At 38.5% G+C, this 15,685-nt stretch overlaps 1 protein-coding gene and 1 non-coding gene across 2 annotated transcripts; both read right to left on the bottom strand.

Annotated features, from left to right (window-relative positions):
• Positions 1–1,806: 1,806 nt before the first annotated feature.
• Positions 1,807–1,914, bottom strand: LOC130972035 (small nucleolar RNA R71). Its single transcript, XR_009083237.1, has one exon. It is a non-coding gene; the product is annotated as a small nucleolar RNA R71 (small nucleolar RNA).
• Positions 1,915–12,349: 10,435 nt separating this feature from the next.
• Positions 12,350–15,557, bottom strand: LOC130968002 (uncharacterized). The gene is made up of 6 exons (XM_057893079.1): positions 15,264–15,557; positions 14,920–15,049; positions 14,276–14,809; positions 13,580–14,072; positions 13,253–13,334; positions 12,350–12,744 (listed from the first exon to the last, which is right to left on the bottom strand). Exons 1-6 carry the CDS (start codon positions 15,291–15,293, stop codon positions 12,532–12,534), a joined length of 1,482 nt encoding a protein of 493 aa, XP_057749062.1. The 5' UTR covers positions 15,294–15,557; the 3' UTR covers positions 12,350–12,531.
• Between the last annotated feature and the right edge of the window lie 128 nt (positions 15,558–15,685).

Raw genomic sequence — 15,685 nt, 5'->3', positions numbered from 1 at the left:
AACACAAAAAATAAAAAAATCAAAAAAATTTTCATAAAAACCAAAAATATGTTATGTTCCTTGTTGAGACACTAGTCTCATTTTAAGTTTGGTGTCAATTGTATGTTTCTGTTCTTCTTGCATTTTTCGAATTTATGCATGTGTCTTAATTAATCTTCAAGTTGTTCTTGATGATTTTCTTGTTTTGATCTTTGAATTCTATTGACTTGAGTGTTTTGTTGTTTCTCATATGCATTCTCATTTTGTTAGTGTCAGTAGTATACAAACTGCTAAGTTTGGTGTCTTGCATGCATTGTTATTTGATTTTATTTGCATGTTGATTATTCCTCATTATTAAAATCCAAAAATATTTTTAATTTGTGTCTTTTCAAGTAAATAATACAGAGAATTGAAGATTCAGAACATACTGCAGAGGAATTGTACAGAAAAAGCTGAGCATTCAAAAATGCCCAGTGAAGAAGACAGACTGGAGTTTAAACGCCAGCCAGGGCACCTGGTTGGGCGTTTAACGCCCAAAGAGGTAGCATTTTGGGCGTTAAACGCCAGAATGGAGGCCATTCTGGGCGTTTAACGCCAGGATGGCAAAGGGGGAAGATTTTGTTTTTCAAATCATTTTTTTTCAAGTTTTCAAAGTTTTTCAAAATCAAATCTTTTTCAAATCATATCTTTTCAATCAAATGTTTTCAAAATCAATTTCTTTTTTTCAAAGATACTTGCTAACAATTAATGATTTGATTCAAAATTTCAAGTATGTTGCCTTTTCTGTTGAGGAAGGTTTAATTTTTGAATCATATCTTTTCTTGTCAGGCAAGTCATTAATTTTTAAAATCAAATCTTTTTAAAAATTGTTTTCAAAACATATCTTTTAAAATTGTTTTTAAATCAAATCTTTTCAATCATACCTCTTTAATCACATCTTTTTCAAAATAGTTTTCAATCATATCTTTTTAACTTCTAAATTCAAAATCTTTTTCAAAAAATCACTTGATTTCTTTTCCACTTTCAATTTTCGAAAATTATCAATCAATTTTTAAAATGTTTTTGACATCTTTCTAATTAATTTTCGAAAATTCTCTTCCCTCCTTCTCACATCCTTCTATTTATGGAGTACTACTCCTTCTTAATGCACAATTCGAACTTTACCTCATCAAGTTCGAATTCTTCTACCTTCTTTCTTCTATTTTTCTTTTCCTCTGACACCTCAAGGAATCTCTATACTGTGACATAGAGGATTCCACATCGTCTTGTTCTCTTCTCTTTCATATGAGCAGGAGCAGAGACAAAGGCATTCTTGTTGAAGCTGACCCTGAACCTGAAAGGACCTTGAAGAGAAAGCTAAGAAAAGCCAAAGCACAACTCTCTTTAGAGGACCTGACCGAATTCTTCAAAGAAGAAGAACACATGGCAGCCGAAAACAACAACAATGCCAACAATGCAAGGAAGGTGCTGGGTGACTTTACTGCACCTACTCCCAACTTCTATGGGAGAAGCATCTCTATCCCTGCCATTGGAGCAAACAACTTTGAGCTTAAGCCTCAATTAGTTTCTCTAATGCAACAGAATTGCAAGTTCCATGGACTTCCAATGGAAGATCCTCATCAGTTTTTAGCTGAATTCTTGCAAATCTGTGACACAGTCAAGACTAATGGGGTTGACCCTGAGGTCTACAGACTGATGCTATTCCCTTTTGCTGTAAGAGACAGAGCTAGAATATGGTTGGACTCACAACCTAAAGATAGCCTGGACTCTTGGGAAAAGCTAGTCAATGCCTTATTGGCAAGGTTCTTTCCACCTCAAAAATGGAGTAAGCTTAGAGTGGAAGTCCAAACCTTCAGACAGAAGGATGGAGAATCCCTCTATGAAGCTTGGGAAAGATACAAACAATTAATCAGAAGATGTCCCTCAGACATGCTTTCTGAATGGAGCATCATAGGTATTTTCTATGATGGTCTATCTGAACTATCCAAGATGTCTCTGGATAGCTCTGCTGGAGGATCTCTTCATCTGAAGAAGACGCCTACAGAAGCTCAAGAGCTCATTGAAATGGTTGCAAATAACCAATTCATGTACACTTCTGAAAGGAATCCTGTGAACAATGGGACTAGTCAGAAGAAAGGAGTTCTTGAGATTGATGCTCTGAATGCCATTCTGGCTCAGAATAAGATATTGACTCAACAAGTCAATTTGATTTCTCAAAGTCTGTCTGGAATGCAAAATGCACCTGGCAGTACTAAGGATGCTTCATCTGAGGAAGAAGCCTATGATCCTGAGAACCCTTCAATGGAAGAGGTGAATTACCTAGGAGAACCCTATGGAAACACCTATAATTCTTCATGGAGAAATCATCCAAATTTCTCATGGAAGAATCAAGAAAGACCCCAACAAGGTTTCAATAACAATAATGGTGGAAGAAACAGGTTTAGCAATGGCAAGCCTTTTCCATCATCTTCTCAGCAACAGACAGAGAGTTCTAAGCAGAATACCTCTGACTTAGCAACAATGGTCTCTGATCTAATCAAAACCACTCAAAGTTTCATGACTGAAACAAGGTCCTCCATTAGGAATTTGGAAGGACAAGTGGGTCAGCTGAGCAAGAAAATTACTGAACTCCCTCCTAGTACTCTCCCAAGCAACACAGAAGAAAATCCAAAAGGAGAGTGCAAAGCCATAACCATGGCCGAATATGGAGAGGAAAGAGAGAAGGTGGACGCCACTGAGGAAGACCTCAATGGGCGTGCACCAACCTCCTCTGAGTTCCCCAATGAGGAACCATGGGAATCTGAGGCTCAAAATGAGACCATAGAGATTCCATTGGAATTACTTCTGCCATTCATGAGCTCTGATGAGTATTCTTCCTCTGAAGAGGATGAGTATGTCACTGAAGAGCAAGTTGCTAAATACCTTGGAGCAATCATGAAGCTAAATGACAAGTTATTCGGAAATGAGACTTGGGAAGATGAACCTCCTTTGCTCACCAAAGAACTGGATGACTTGTCTAGGCAGAAATTACCTCAAAAGAGACAAGATCCTGGGAAGTTTTTCATACCATGTACCATAGGCACCATGACCTTCAAGAAGGCCCTGTGTGACTTAGGGTCAAGTGTAAACCTCATGCCTCTCTCTGTAATGGAGAAGCTAGGGATCTTTGAGGTGCAAGCTGCAAAAATCTCACTAGAGATGGCAGACAACTCAAGAAAACAAGCTCATGAACTTGTAGAGAATGTTTTGGTAAAAGTTGAAGACCATTACATCCCTACTGATTTCATAGTCCTAGAGACTGGGAAGTGCATGGATGAATCCATCATCCTTGGCAGACCCTTCCTAGCCACAGCAAAGGCTGTGATTGATGTTGATGGAGGTGAACTGATCATTCAAGTGAATGAAAAATCCTTGGTGTTTAAAGTTCAAGGATATCCCTCTGTCACCATGGAGAAGAAGCATGAAGAGCTTCTCTCAAAACAGAGCCAAACAGAGCCCCCACAGTCAAACTTTAAGTTTGGTGTTGGGAGGCCACAACCAAACTCTAAGTTTGGTGTTGAACCCCCACATTCAAACTCTAAGTTTGGTGTTGGGAGGTCCCAACATGGCTCTAAGTATCTGTGAGGCTCCATGAGAGTCCTTTGTCAAGCTAATGACATTAAAGAAGCGCTTGTTGGGAGGCAACCCAATGTTTTATAATTAACTATTTCCTTTTGTTATTTTATCTTTTTTGTAGGTTGATGATCATGAGAAGTTACAAAATCAATGAAAAAAGCAAAAACAAAATGAAAAACAGGAAGAAAAACAGCACACCCTGGAGGAAGATGTTGCTGGCGTTCAAACGCCAGTAAGCCTAGTAGTTGGGCGTTTAATGCCCAGTCTGGCACCGTTCTGGGCGTTTAACGCCAGAAAGGGGCACCAGACTGGTGTTAAACGCCAGAAAAGGGCAAGAACCTGGCGTTAAACGCCAGGAATGGGCACCAGCCCGGTGTTTAACGCCAGAGATGGCTCAAAACGTGATTTTGAGCAACATTTGGTGCAGGGATGACTTTTCCTTGACACCACAGGATCTGTGGACCCCACAGGACCCCCACCTACCCCACCACCACTCTCTCTCTTCTTCCCCCATTCACCAATCACCTCAATACCTCTTCCCCAAAAACCCTTCACCTATCAAATCCCATCTTTCTCTTCACCACTCACATCCATCCTTCATAAACCCCACCAACCTCACCCTTCAAATTCAAACCACTTTCCCTCCCAAACCCACCCATAATGGCCGAACTCCATCTCCCCTCTCTCCTATAAATACCCTTCTTCATTCCTTCATTTTCACACAACCTAAACAACACTTCTCCCCTTCTTTAGCCGAATACAAAGCCATTCCCTTCTCCCTCATTTCTTCTTCTTCTACTCTCTTCTTTCTTCTTTTGCTCGAGGACGAGCAAACCTTTTAAGTTTGGTGTGGTAAAAGCGTTGCTTTTTCGTTTTCCATAACCATTTATGGCATCCAAGGCCGGAGAAACCTCTAGAAAGAGGAAAGGGAAGGCAAAAGCTTCCACCTCCGAGTCATGGGAGATGGATAGATTCATCTCAAGGGTGCATCAAGACCACTTCTATGAAGTTGTGGCCTTGAAGAAGGTGATCCCCGAGGTCCCCTTTTCACTCAAAAAGGGTGAATATCCGGAGATCCGCCATGAGATCCGAAGAAGAGGTTGGGAAGTGCTTACCAACCCCATTCAACAAGTCGGAATCTTGATGGTTCAAGAGTTCTATGCCAATGCATGGATCACCAAGAACCATGATCAAAGTGTTAACCCGAATCCAAAGAATTATCTTACTATGGTTCGGGGGAATTACTTGGATTTTAGTCCGGAAAGTGTAAGGTTGGCATTCAATTTGCCCATGATGCAAGGAGATGAACATCCTTACGCTAGAAGGGTCAACTTTGATCAAAGGTTGGACCAAGTCCTCACAGTTATATGTGAAGAGGGCGCACAATGGAAGAGAGATTCAAGAGGCAAGCCGGTTCAAGTGAGAAGGCATGACCTCAAACCCGTGGCTAGAGGATGGTTGGAGTTCATCCAACGCTCAATCATTCCCACTAGCAACCGGTCCGAAGTTACTCTAGACCGGGCCATCATGATTCATAGCATTATGATTGGAGAAGAAGTGGAAGTTCATGAGGTTATAGCCCAAGAACTCTATAAAGTGGCGGATAAGTCTTCCACCTTGGCAAGGCTAGCCTTTCCTCATCTCATTTGTCACCTCTGTTATTCAGTTGGAGTTGACATAGAAGGAGACATCCCCATTGATGAGGACAAGCCCATCACCAAGAAAAGGATGGAGCACACAAGAGACCCCTCTCATCATGAGATCCCTGAGATACCTCAAGAGATGCACTTTCCTCCACAAAACTATTGGGAGCAACTAAACACCTCCCTAGGAGAATTGAGTTCCAACATGGGACAACTAAGGGTGGAGCACCAAGAACACTCCATCATCCTCCATGAAATTAGAAAAGATCAAAGAATCATGAGAGAGGAGCAACAAAGACAAGGAAGAGACATTGAGGAGCTCAAGCACTCCATAGGATTTTCAAGAGGAAGAAAGAGCCGCCATCACTAAGGTGGACCCGTTCTTTAATCTCCTTGTTCTTTATTTTCTGTTTTTCGAAAATTTAGTGCTTATGTTTATCCATGTTTGTGTCTTGTGATCATTAGTGTCTTAGTGTCTATGCCTTAAAGTTATGAATGTCCTATGAATCCATCACCTTTCTTGAATAAAAAAGTGCTTAATTGAAAAAGATAAGAATTGCATGAATTCTGAATTTTATAATAGTTTAGCTATTTTGATGTGGTGGCATTACTTTTGTCTTCTGAATGTATGCTTAAACAGTGCATATGTCTTTTGAATTTGTGGTTCATGAATGTTGGCTCTTGAAAGAATGATGAAAAAGGAGACATGTTACTGAGGATCTGAAAAATCATTAAAAATGATTCTTGAAGCAAGAAAAAGCAGTGAATACAAAAAAAAAGGGCAGAAGAAAAAAAAGAAAAAAGAAAGAGAAAAAGAAAGAATAAAGTTGTGATCCAAGGCAAAAAGAGTGTGCTTAAGAACCCTGGACACCTCTAATTGGGGACTTTAGCAAAGCTGAGTCACAATCTGAAAAGGTTCACCCAATTATGTGTCTGTGGCATGTATGTATCCGGTGGTAATACTGGAAGACAGAGTGCTTTGGGCCACGGCCAAGACTCAATAAGTAGCTGTGTTCAAGAATCATCATACTTAACTAGGAGAATCAATAACACTATCTGGATTCTGAGTTCCTAAAGAAGCCAACCATTCTGAATTTCAAAGGATAGAGTGAGATGCCAAAACTGTTCAGAGGCAAAAAGCTAAAAGCCCCGCTCATCTAATTAATACTGATCTTCATAGATGTTTTTGGAATTCATTGCATATTCTCTTCTTTTTATCTTATTTGATTTTCAGTTGCTTGAGGACAAGCAACAATTTAAGTTTGGTGTTGTGATGAGCGGATAATTTATACACTTTTTGGCATTGTTTTTAGTATGTTTTTGGTAGTTTTAGTTGAGTTCTTAGTATATTTTTATTAGTTTTTAGTTAAAATTCACTTTTCTGGACTTTACTATGAGTTTGTGTGTTTTTCTGTGATTTCAGGTATTTTCTGGCTGAAATTGAGGGACCTGAGCAAAAATCTGATTCAGAGACTGAAAAGGACTGCAGATGCTGTTGGATTCTGACCTCCCTGCACTCGAAGTGGATTTTATGGAGCTACAGAAGCCCAATTGGCGCGCTCTCAACGGCGTTGGAAAGTAGACATCCTGGGCTTTCCAGCAATATATGATAGTCCATACTTTGCCCAAGATTTGATGGCCCAAACCGGCGTTCAAAGTCACCTCAAGAAATTCCAGCGTTAAACGCCGGAACTGGCACCTAAATGGGAGTTAAACGCCCAAACTGGTATAAAAGCTGGCGTTTAACTCCAAGAAGGGTCTCTACACGAAATTGCTTCATTGCTCAGCCCAAGCACACACCAAGTGGGCCCGGAAGTGGATTTTTATGTCATTTACTCATCTTTGTATACCCTAGGCTACTAGTTATCTATAAGTAGGACCTTTTACTATTGTATTAGAAGACTTTTGGTAGCTATCTTCGTTGTATGCTATCTTAGATCATTGGGAGGCTGGCCATTCGGCCATGCCTAGACCTTATGCTTATGTATTTTCAACGGTGGAGTTTCTACACACCATAGATTAAGGTGTGGAGCTCTGCTGTACCTCGAGTATTAATGCAATTATTATTGTTCTTCCATTCAATTCCGCTTGTTCTTTGTCCAAGATATCACTTGTTCTTCAACTTGATGAAGGTGGTGATTGACACTCATCACCATTCTCACCTATGAACAAGGTGACTGACAACCATTCTTGTTCTACAAGCATCTGAGGCTTAGTGAATATCTCTTGGATTCTTTAAACGGAATCTTCGTGGTATAGGCGAGAACTGATGGCGGCATTCAAGAGAATCCGGAAGGTCTAACCTTGTCTGTGGTATTCTGAGTAGGATTCAATGATTGAATGACTGTGACGTGCTTCAAACTCCTGAGGGCGGGGCGTTAGTGACAGACGCAAAAGAATCACTGGATTCTATTCCGGCCTGATTGAGAACCGACAGATGGATAGCCGTGCCGTGACAGGGTGCGTTGAACATTTCCAATGAGAGGATGGGAGGTAGCCACTGACAACGGTGAAACCCTTGCATAAGCTTGCCATGGAAAGGAGTAATAAGGATTGGATGAAGACAGTAGGAAAGCAGAGAGACGGAAGGGAAAGGCATCTTCATGCGCTTATCTGAAGCTCCAACCAATGAATTACATAAGTATCTCTATCTTTATCTTTTATGTTATTTTCGTTCATCACCATATCCATTTGAGTCTGCCTGACTAAGATTTACAAGATGACCATAGCTTGCTTCATACTAACAATCTCCGTGGGATCGACCCTTACTCACGTAAGGTATTACTTGGACGACCCAGTGCACTTGCTGGTTAGTTGTGCGAAGTTGTGTAATGCCATGGGATTGAACTACCAAGTTTTTGGAGTTCATGTCCAGGGATTATGAGAGTTGTGAAAAGTATTGTTCACAATTTCGCGCACCAGGCAACTTTACAGTGATGCAAAACGGATATCTCGAAATCCGAGAAAGGAAGAAAAACACCCAAACGGGTGATCATACATTCATACATGAAGAAAAAATGAGGGGCCGCCTCATTAACTCTCCCAAAACAGACCCGGTCTTCAGGACCCGGGATTATCAATTCATATTTTGGCTCGTCCTCCTCCGAAGTACAGAGCCGGTGATGAGTACGAAGATGAGTAATAAACTCAGCATCGACCAGGGGTTCCTCCCCAAGGACGGTGTCATCAACCCACAGAGAAAGAACATCTACGGAAGCCATTTTTTATATAAAGAAAAGTGGCAGAAACCTACAAAAGGAAGAAAAGAAAAAGAAAAATAAAAAAACACGGCCCCTAAAGAGGAAAGATACGAAGCTAGAATCTACAGGCCAACCTACCCACTCACAATACAAAACATGCAAACATAAGGCATGACATGGAAGAAACAAAACTAACCTTTATCCGAAGAAATGAAGGCTGAAGAAAACGGAAAGCTTCGAACACAAGAATACAGCACGAGCAAGGCAAGAAAAAGTTTGAAAGATTGCAGAAACGGAAAAACGAAAGAGAGGGAAAGTATTTATAAATAGGCTAAGGGGCATAATGGTAAAAACGAGGCAGTCATTAATGAGATTGCACCGTTACCAAAGCCCTCAATCCCTAAACGCTTCCTCAACGGACACGACGCTTGAATTGACGTAACTGTCAGAAACAAAAGGTCGCGAAAATCACGTCGGTTTCAAAACCCGTGAAAGTCGGCTACGAACCCGAGTTGAATACTTGAACCCAAGCCTTAAAAGGATCTTGGGCTCAAGTAGGGGCACTGTTCATACCCTGGCCCAATGCTAAGGGCCCAGGTCCAACCAAAAGGCCTGATCCAATAGATTAAGCCTAGCAAAACACCGACCTCCACCTAAGAAGTCGGTGTCAACCATGACTTAGTATAAAGAAGTCGGATAGGAGATTAGCTGGCAGGCAAACACTCATTCAAACGAGTAACCGCCCCTAAAATCTCTCTAACCACTTCATGAAGCCATATCTTAACCTCCCTAAGATAATGAGACGGTTAATATCCTAAAGATACGGCACTACTCCAACGGTGGTTATTGGCTCACCACTACAAATACACTGACACCCCTCAGGTATCTCTAAGCCCAATACTCTCTAGACCTGCTCACACTCTTGCTAACTTAAGCATCGGAGTGTCTTTGCAGGTACCACTCCCCATTCATTCACGCGCGCAAGTCGGACGGAGCCTCCCGAGTTGCTGATCCATCCGGAGTTCTCCTCCTTCACGCACTTGGGCCATTCAACACCATCCATTGCATTTATCTCCGGTTACCCACCGTAACAGTTACTATTGTTAACTTTTCAATCTGACATATTTGAAGTGGATTATTTTTAGAAAATAGTTATTTTTTTAATTTATAATTAAAAAATTCTTGTTAAATATGACTTATTCCGATGTACCTATGTATTTTTGGAGACGATAATAATGGTTGCCATTATTAAATATGATTTTTTTTTAATTCATAATTAAAAAAATCTTTGAAGAAGCCATGCTTGTTGTCTGTGTATTTTTTATGTACTCCTATATACTATTTGTAGATCTATAAACGGTGTGTTTTCTGGCCATAATTGAACCTATATAAACCGTTGTAACCCACAAGGGTTTATGACCAGTTGACCTTCTTCATAAACCGTGGTAACCTACCGCGGTTTATGCCTTCCACGCCATCTTCATAAACCGCTGGAACCTCTCCCACGGTTTACAAGCAACTAAGTTTTCCCATAAACCGTCCCAGGCTGCCACGGTTTATACACAATTCAGAAACCGTGGTGGGTTGTCACGGATTACATAGAATAGGATTTTTGCACATGCATGTAACAACAATCCGTTTTGCACATTTGGGTAAAGGATTCTGTCATTTTATTTAAATAAGTAAATTGCCCGTACTTCTATGTTAAAAATATTTGCATGATTTGGGTGTTTATTACGTGGTTGCATAATATTGCTAATTAGATTAACAATGTATCATATAACAAATATTCTCTACGTACAAGTAAATTTTTTATACAAATCTATACAAGTTTTTTTAACCTAATTTACCTTACGTGCCACTATCTAGCAAACTTTTTAATCAACGTGCGAATATATAATTGTCTTGTTTGAAAGGATTTCGTTTCTATTTTCGAATTTTCTCAGTATTTTCGATCTACATTCTCTTCCATTTCTGTCTTTTCTGCGTTTCTTTTCGTTCGTTCTCTACGTTATTTTTCTTCATTTTTTGCAATCTCCTTCGTTCTCTACATTTTTGAAATTAAGCTATAAAATCAATTTTGAACAATTCTCTTGTTGTTGAAGATAATAAATGATTCAAGTTTAGATAGTCAATTGAACCAGAGTGAAGTAGATCATTGTTTTGTATCCAATCAAGTGATTGATGTGTGGTTCGATTCTAGTTAATATTTTTGTTAGTAGTTTATGATTCTGTAGGTGAATAATGTTGTTTTTGTTTGTGAAAATTGTTGTTCATCGTTGATGGTTTAAATTGAATGTAATGTAGGAGTTCTGCATTAAAGAACATATTTTTGTGTATTTGTAGCAAATTTCGGTATAAAACTAAGATATTTATGTGTATTGTTAAGAATTTTCGATATATACGTACTGATAAGTTCTGCATAATTCAAAACTTTTCTTCTCCCTCCTCCTCATCTTCTGCTATTTCTTCTTTTTTTTTTCATCATCATCATCACAATCTTTTTTTTCTTATTCATCTTTTCTTTCTTATTTTACATTTTTAAGTTTCTTCTTGTTTTACTCTCCTAACAAAAAAAAAAGAAGAAACACATAATGCTACAAAATTACTTGGAAGAGGATAAAACTACATTCATTCAACCAAAAAAAAAAAAGAAAGAAATAAGAAAAAAAATACAACATTAAAGAAAATATTTTTGTGTATTTGCAGCAAATTTCGATGTAAACTAAGATATTTATGTGTATTATTTAAGAATTTTTTGTGTTTTTGTACTGATAAGTTCTGTATCATTCAAAACTCTTCATATTCTTCTTTCTCATTTTCTGCTGCTTCTTGTTCTTTTTTTTCATCATCATCACCATCTTTTTTTTCTTATTCATCTTTTCCTTCTTATTTTACATTCTCAAGTTTCTTCTTGTTTTACTCTCTTAATAAGAATAAAAACAAAAAGATCAGACAGAAAAGAAGAAACACATAATACTGCAAAATTACTTAAAAGAGGATGAACTTACATTCATTCAATTAAAAGAAACAAAGAAATAAAAATAAAAAGAAAAAATACAGCATTAAATGAAACATTTTTGTGCATTTGCAGCAAATTTCGGTGTAAAACTAAGATATTTATGTGTATTGTTTAAGAATTTTCGGTATTTTTGTACTGATAAGTTCCGCATAATTCAAAACTCTTCCTCTTCCTCCTCCGCATCTTCTGCTGCTTTTTTGGTATTTTTGTATTGATAAGTTCCGCATAATTCAAAACTCTTCCTCTTCCTCCTCCGCATATTCTGCTGCTTTTTCTTCTTCATCTTCTTATTTCACTTTCTCGTAATTATTTTTTAATTTAGTTTCGAAACTTCATTCACTTTTCGCGACGATTTTGAGAGATTTTGATGCTTATTTGAATTTTGAGTGTTGCGATTTTGATTGAGAGAGAAGAACCATTTGTCATAATGGTTTTTGTGCTATTCAAAAGTTGGAGAAATATGTATTTCCACGCAATCTAAACTGATGATTATTTTTGTTGGATTTAGACCAACTTATATAAATTTATATGCCAAAAAAATTTATATGTGTAGCAAGGCTAATCATATAGTTATAAACCCCACATCCTATTAATAAACCACTAACGAATATTTACATAAACACGATATATGACTCCTTTTTTGGAAGGTCTATAATGAGAGTGGGTGCCTTATTTGAAGAATGATTTAACCTTCCTCGAATAGATACACTCCTAAAGACTCTCTTCATTGCTAGTCTATACCTCTATATAGTAGAGAATCAAATCTGGTATTTTTATGAAGGTTGTTTATGAACAATTCTTAACTACTAGACTATAGTTGATCACATTTAACTTTTACTTTATTAAATATTCAGGATTATGATCAGAACATTTTTTGGAAGCTATATCTTTACTATGAGCTAGTTTTAGAAGAAATATGGAAAATAAAAAGTAGGTATATCAACAAGAAAACCAGTGTGTCATCTTACACCATGAGGGTAATACAAGAGGCATAATTAACATGCTTAGAAGTAAGCAGCAAAAACACATTGCATACCAACAGAACAAAATGAAACTCTGTGCTTGCTTTCTTTTAAGAGCACCATCTGCAGCAAGAAAAGGGTAAATATGAGGAAGGAACATGGCCGGTTCTTCGTATATATGATGCTTGTTCTTCAGTTTTCGCAGCTTCACGATTTCTATTGGCTTCCGCCGAAGCTCGCTTTTCCTCAGCCTTGTGCCTTACAGTTGCTAGTTTATTCATGAGCTTATCATGTGCTTTGCTCCTTATTCTTTCAACCTCTACCTGCAACCAGAGTATTGTTTTTATTACATGATGTGTAGCCATTGCTCTAAAACACTAAAATCTTTATTTTCCGGTTCTAATGTACATGTTATGTCCTTTATTTTTAACATGCCCTCGCATGCAAGAGCCCTTGAGATTTGATGTTTGGACAATCAAAATTCAAAGGCTCCCTTAACCAAACAGAGAACAACAGCACATGGCATCTCCAAGACTCCAACCACTCATTGAAATTTTACTAAAGCTTATTCATACATAAAGGTAGAGAAGAATCAAGACAAACTATTAAAAGCATAAAGGACTTAGATTTAAATAACTTATCTGTAGACATGGTTTACAATAGGACCTAATATCGTCGTATCATCTATGTAGCAGGCCCTAGGAAAAGGTTTTGTAGTTCCATTCGGAACTAGTGAAGATTAAAGGATAACATCCATAAGGTTACCCCAAAAAGCTAAGTAAAAGATTCATGTAGAAAAAAAAAGTTGCAGTAATAACAGACCGTAAATACCTCAATTTTCCTCATCTTGGCTTCTGTTTTTGCTTTCTGATGATTTTCCCATGCTTGAATTTTCATCTCCTCACGCCTAAACCTGTGTGTATAACATCACACACTTCTTTCAGAGAAGATTTTGGGTGAAAAATAAAAAACAAAATACACTTCTGACATATAAGAAACAAATCCACAGAACCAACTAGGATTAAACTCCTAACCAGCTGATTGTCATGTCATACCAGTTATCTTCAAACCATAAGCTAATAAAGAAATATTAATGATTTTATATCCAACAGCAATAGAGTTTATATAACCGAAACCAAAAACTGAATAAATAAAGACCTGGCCATATACTTGGCCTTCTCAGCCTCCTCCCATGCTGCTGCTCGTGCTTCAATGACATTCCTACTAGGTTCAGCTGTTTTATTTTTCAGTGAAGTCGATGCATCCTTATCCTCCTCTTCTTTGCTAGCCCAAGCAGCAATGTTTGTTTTGCCTAGTTGTGTCCCGAGGGCCATTATTTCTCTCCTGGTTTTCATTTGTAGCTCCTTTTCGGATAATTCATTCTTGCTGGGACTTAGATGATCATTGCAAGGATCAGCTAAAGGTGATGTAGGAGCAGCTCTGGCAGGAGTAGAAGGATGGGAAGAATTTGGGCTTCGAGTCGGGGTTGTCGCCCTCAAGGGTGTGCTTGTCCTTGATGGCTCCTGGCTAGCAATAGGGGTCATCTCTGTACCCATATCTCTCATTGATACAGACCGAGCCGTTGAAGGGGGAGGAACGAATGTTGTTGCGCTTTGAATGGCAATGGATGAACTATGCTGGCTGTGACTAACTGCCAATATCAACTAGCATAAAGTTAACAACAAAACTAAACTGTCATGGCTGATTTAAATGCTTTAAAAGTGAATGTGTTCTTTAGTATTAGCACCTTCAAGTTATAAGAAACCATCACTAGAAGAGTTTGAAAACCATAACAAACTTCTCAAGCATTCCTACAGAGTTTTGAAATAGTATACAATGTGCATAAAAACCTACCGAAAGAATTTGCAATGGCATAGGGATCAGCTTCCCAATTCACAAACTTGTGTCCTCCACTTTCCATCTTAGTTTGATCTGTATCCATTTGCTTGGTATCTGGTTCATCTAAACCAATTTCTTTTTGGTCTGGAACTTCAACAATAACCTTCATAGAAGACTGGCGGCTTGCATGGGTAAGACCAGGTACCTTTCGAGATCCTACTTGCCCACCTTGCCCCTGAGTCTGTCCAGTTTTCGGCCTATTAGATGTTGGACTTACTATCCATTTCTCTGCATCATGCCATTTAGATGGTGCTGGTTTTGAGAAAGGTCCCAAGGGCACTCTCTGTGAAGCTCGCTCAGCCCTTTGAAATTCGAACATTGGGGAGGACATGATCATAGTATCATGCCCACTATCATAATCCAAGGAAGGATCATCTAGTATTCTATGCCTTGAAGTTATTATGGCATTATCCTTTACATTAGAGGTTGAACATTCAGGAAGGACACTCACCACGTCTACATCTTTACAGTGATCAGAACTGCTACCACCTGCAAAACAGTGATGCAGAAATCCCCACATTTTTTTTAGATTTACCATTTCCCCAACCTTCATGGCTGCATTGTACTTTCAAGTTTCAAGGACATGAAAGAGAATGTACCAGATTCATCCATGTCGGAGTTGAGAGATCTCGCGGTGAAAGTGGAATCAAGCTCTTCCTCTTCTTTCCTTCTCTTCTCCACACCAAGTAGAATGTTCCTCAATTTTCCTGGGGAAAACCCTCCAACACTCTGCAGTAAAAGGGGCAAGTCAAAGAACCCCAAATGAATAGATCAAAAGAAGTGTATGCACTTTGCACCAAACACGAGGAAAGTAAACAACTTTGAAATTATAATTAGTTTCCAAGGAGCATTTAGCAATGGGAGATGTGAACTATTAGAAACTGATAAACGAAGCCCAAAAAAAAAAAAAGAAGAAGCGAGGGAGATTAATAGATTATATCACCTGAGGCTTTTGGATCCTTTCATAATCCATATTGGGTTGGCGTTGTTGTATCAAAAATGAAATCTTGGCATAATGCAGTGTGTCTTTCTTTTTGGTCTTTGATTGAAGCTTGCTTGAGTTGCAAAGGTGACAAGCTTGTCTTGTGTCTCAACTTGCAATGAAGAGAGAGAGAGAAAGAGAGAGATGGAAGCGAGAACACAAGGCTTGTTGAGTTGTTGTCTGATACACAGTACTCTCTCAGTGTCAGCTGTTTTGTTTACTGCTTCATCTCCCTCTTATCATATGCTTTTGTGGTCCACTTCCTTTCCCATCCCTATTCATTTTATAAATTATTATTATGTCATCTGGACATTTACTCCTAGTCCTAAACATTTTCGCTTAAAACTTTAAATTTTTTCTCGTAATTCTTACTTTTTAAGTAG

Source organism: Arachis stenosperma, chromosome 3 (assembly GCF_014773155.1).
Source record: "Arachis stenosperma cultivar V10309 chromosome 3, arast.V10309.gnm1.PFL2, whole genome shotgun sequence".
Lineage (NCBI taxonomy): Eukaryota > Viridiplantae > Streptophyta > Magnoliopsida > Fabales > Fabaceae > Arachis > Arachis stenosperma.
This window is presented reverse-complemented; position numbering and strand designations above follow the sequence as displayed.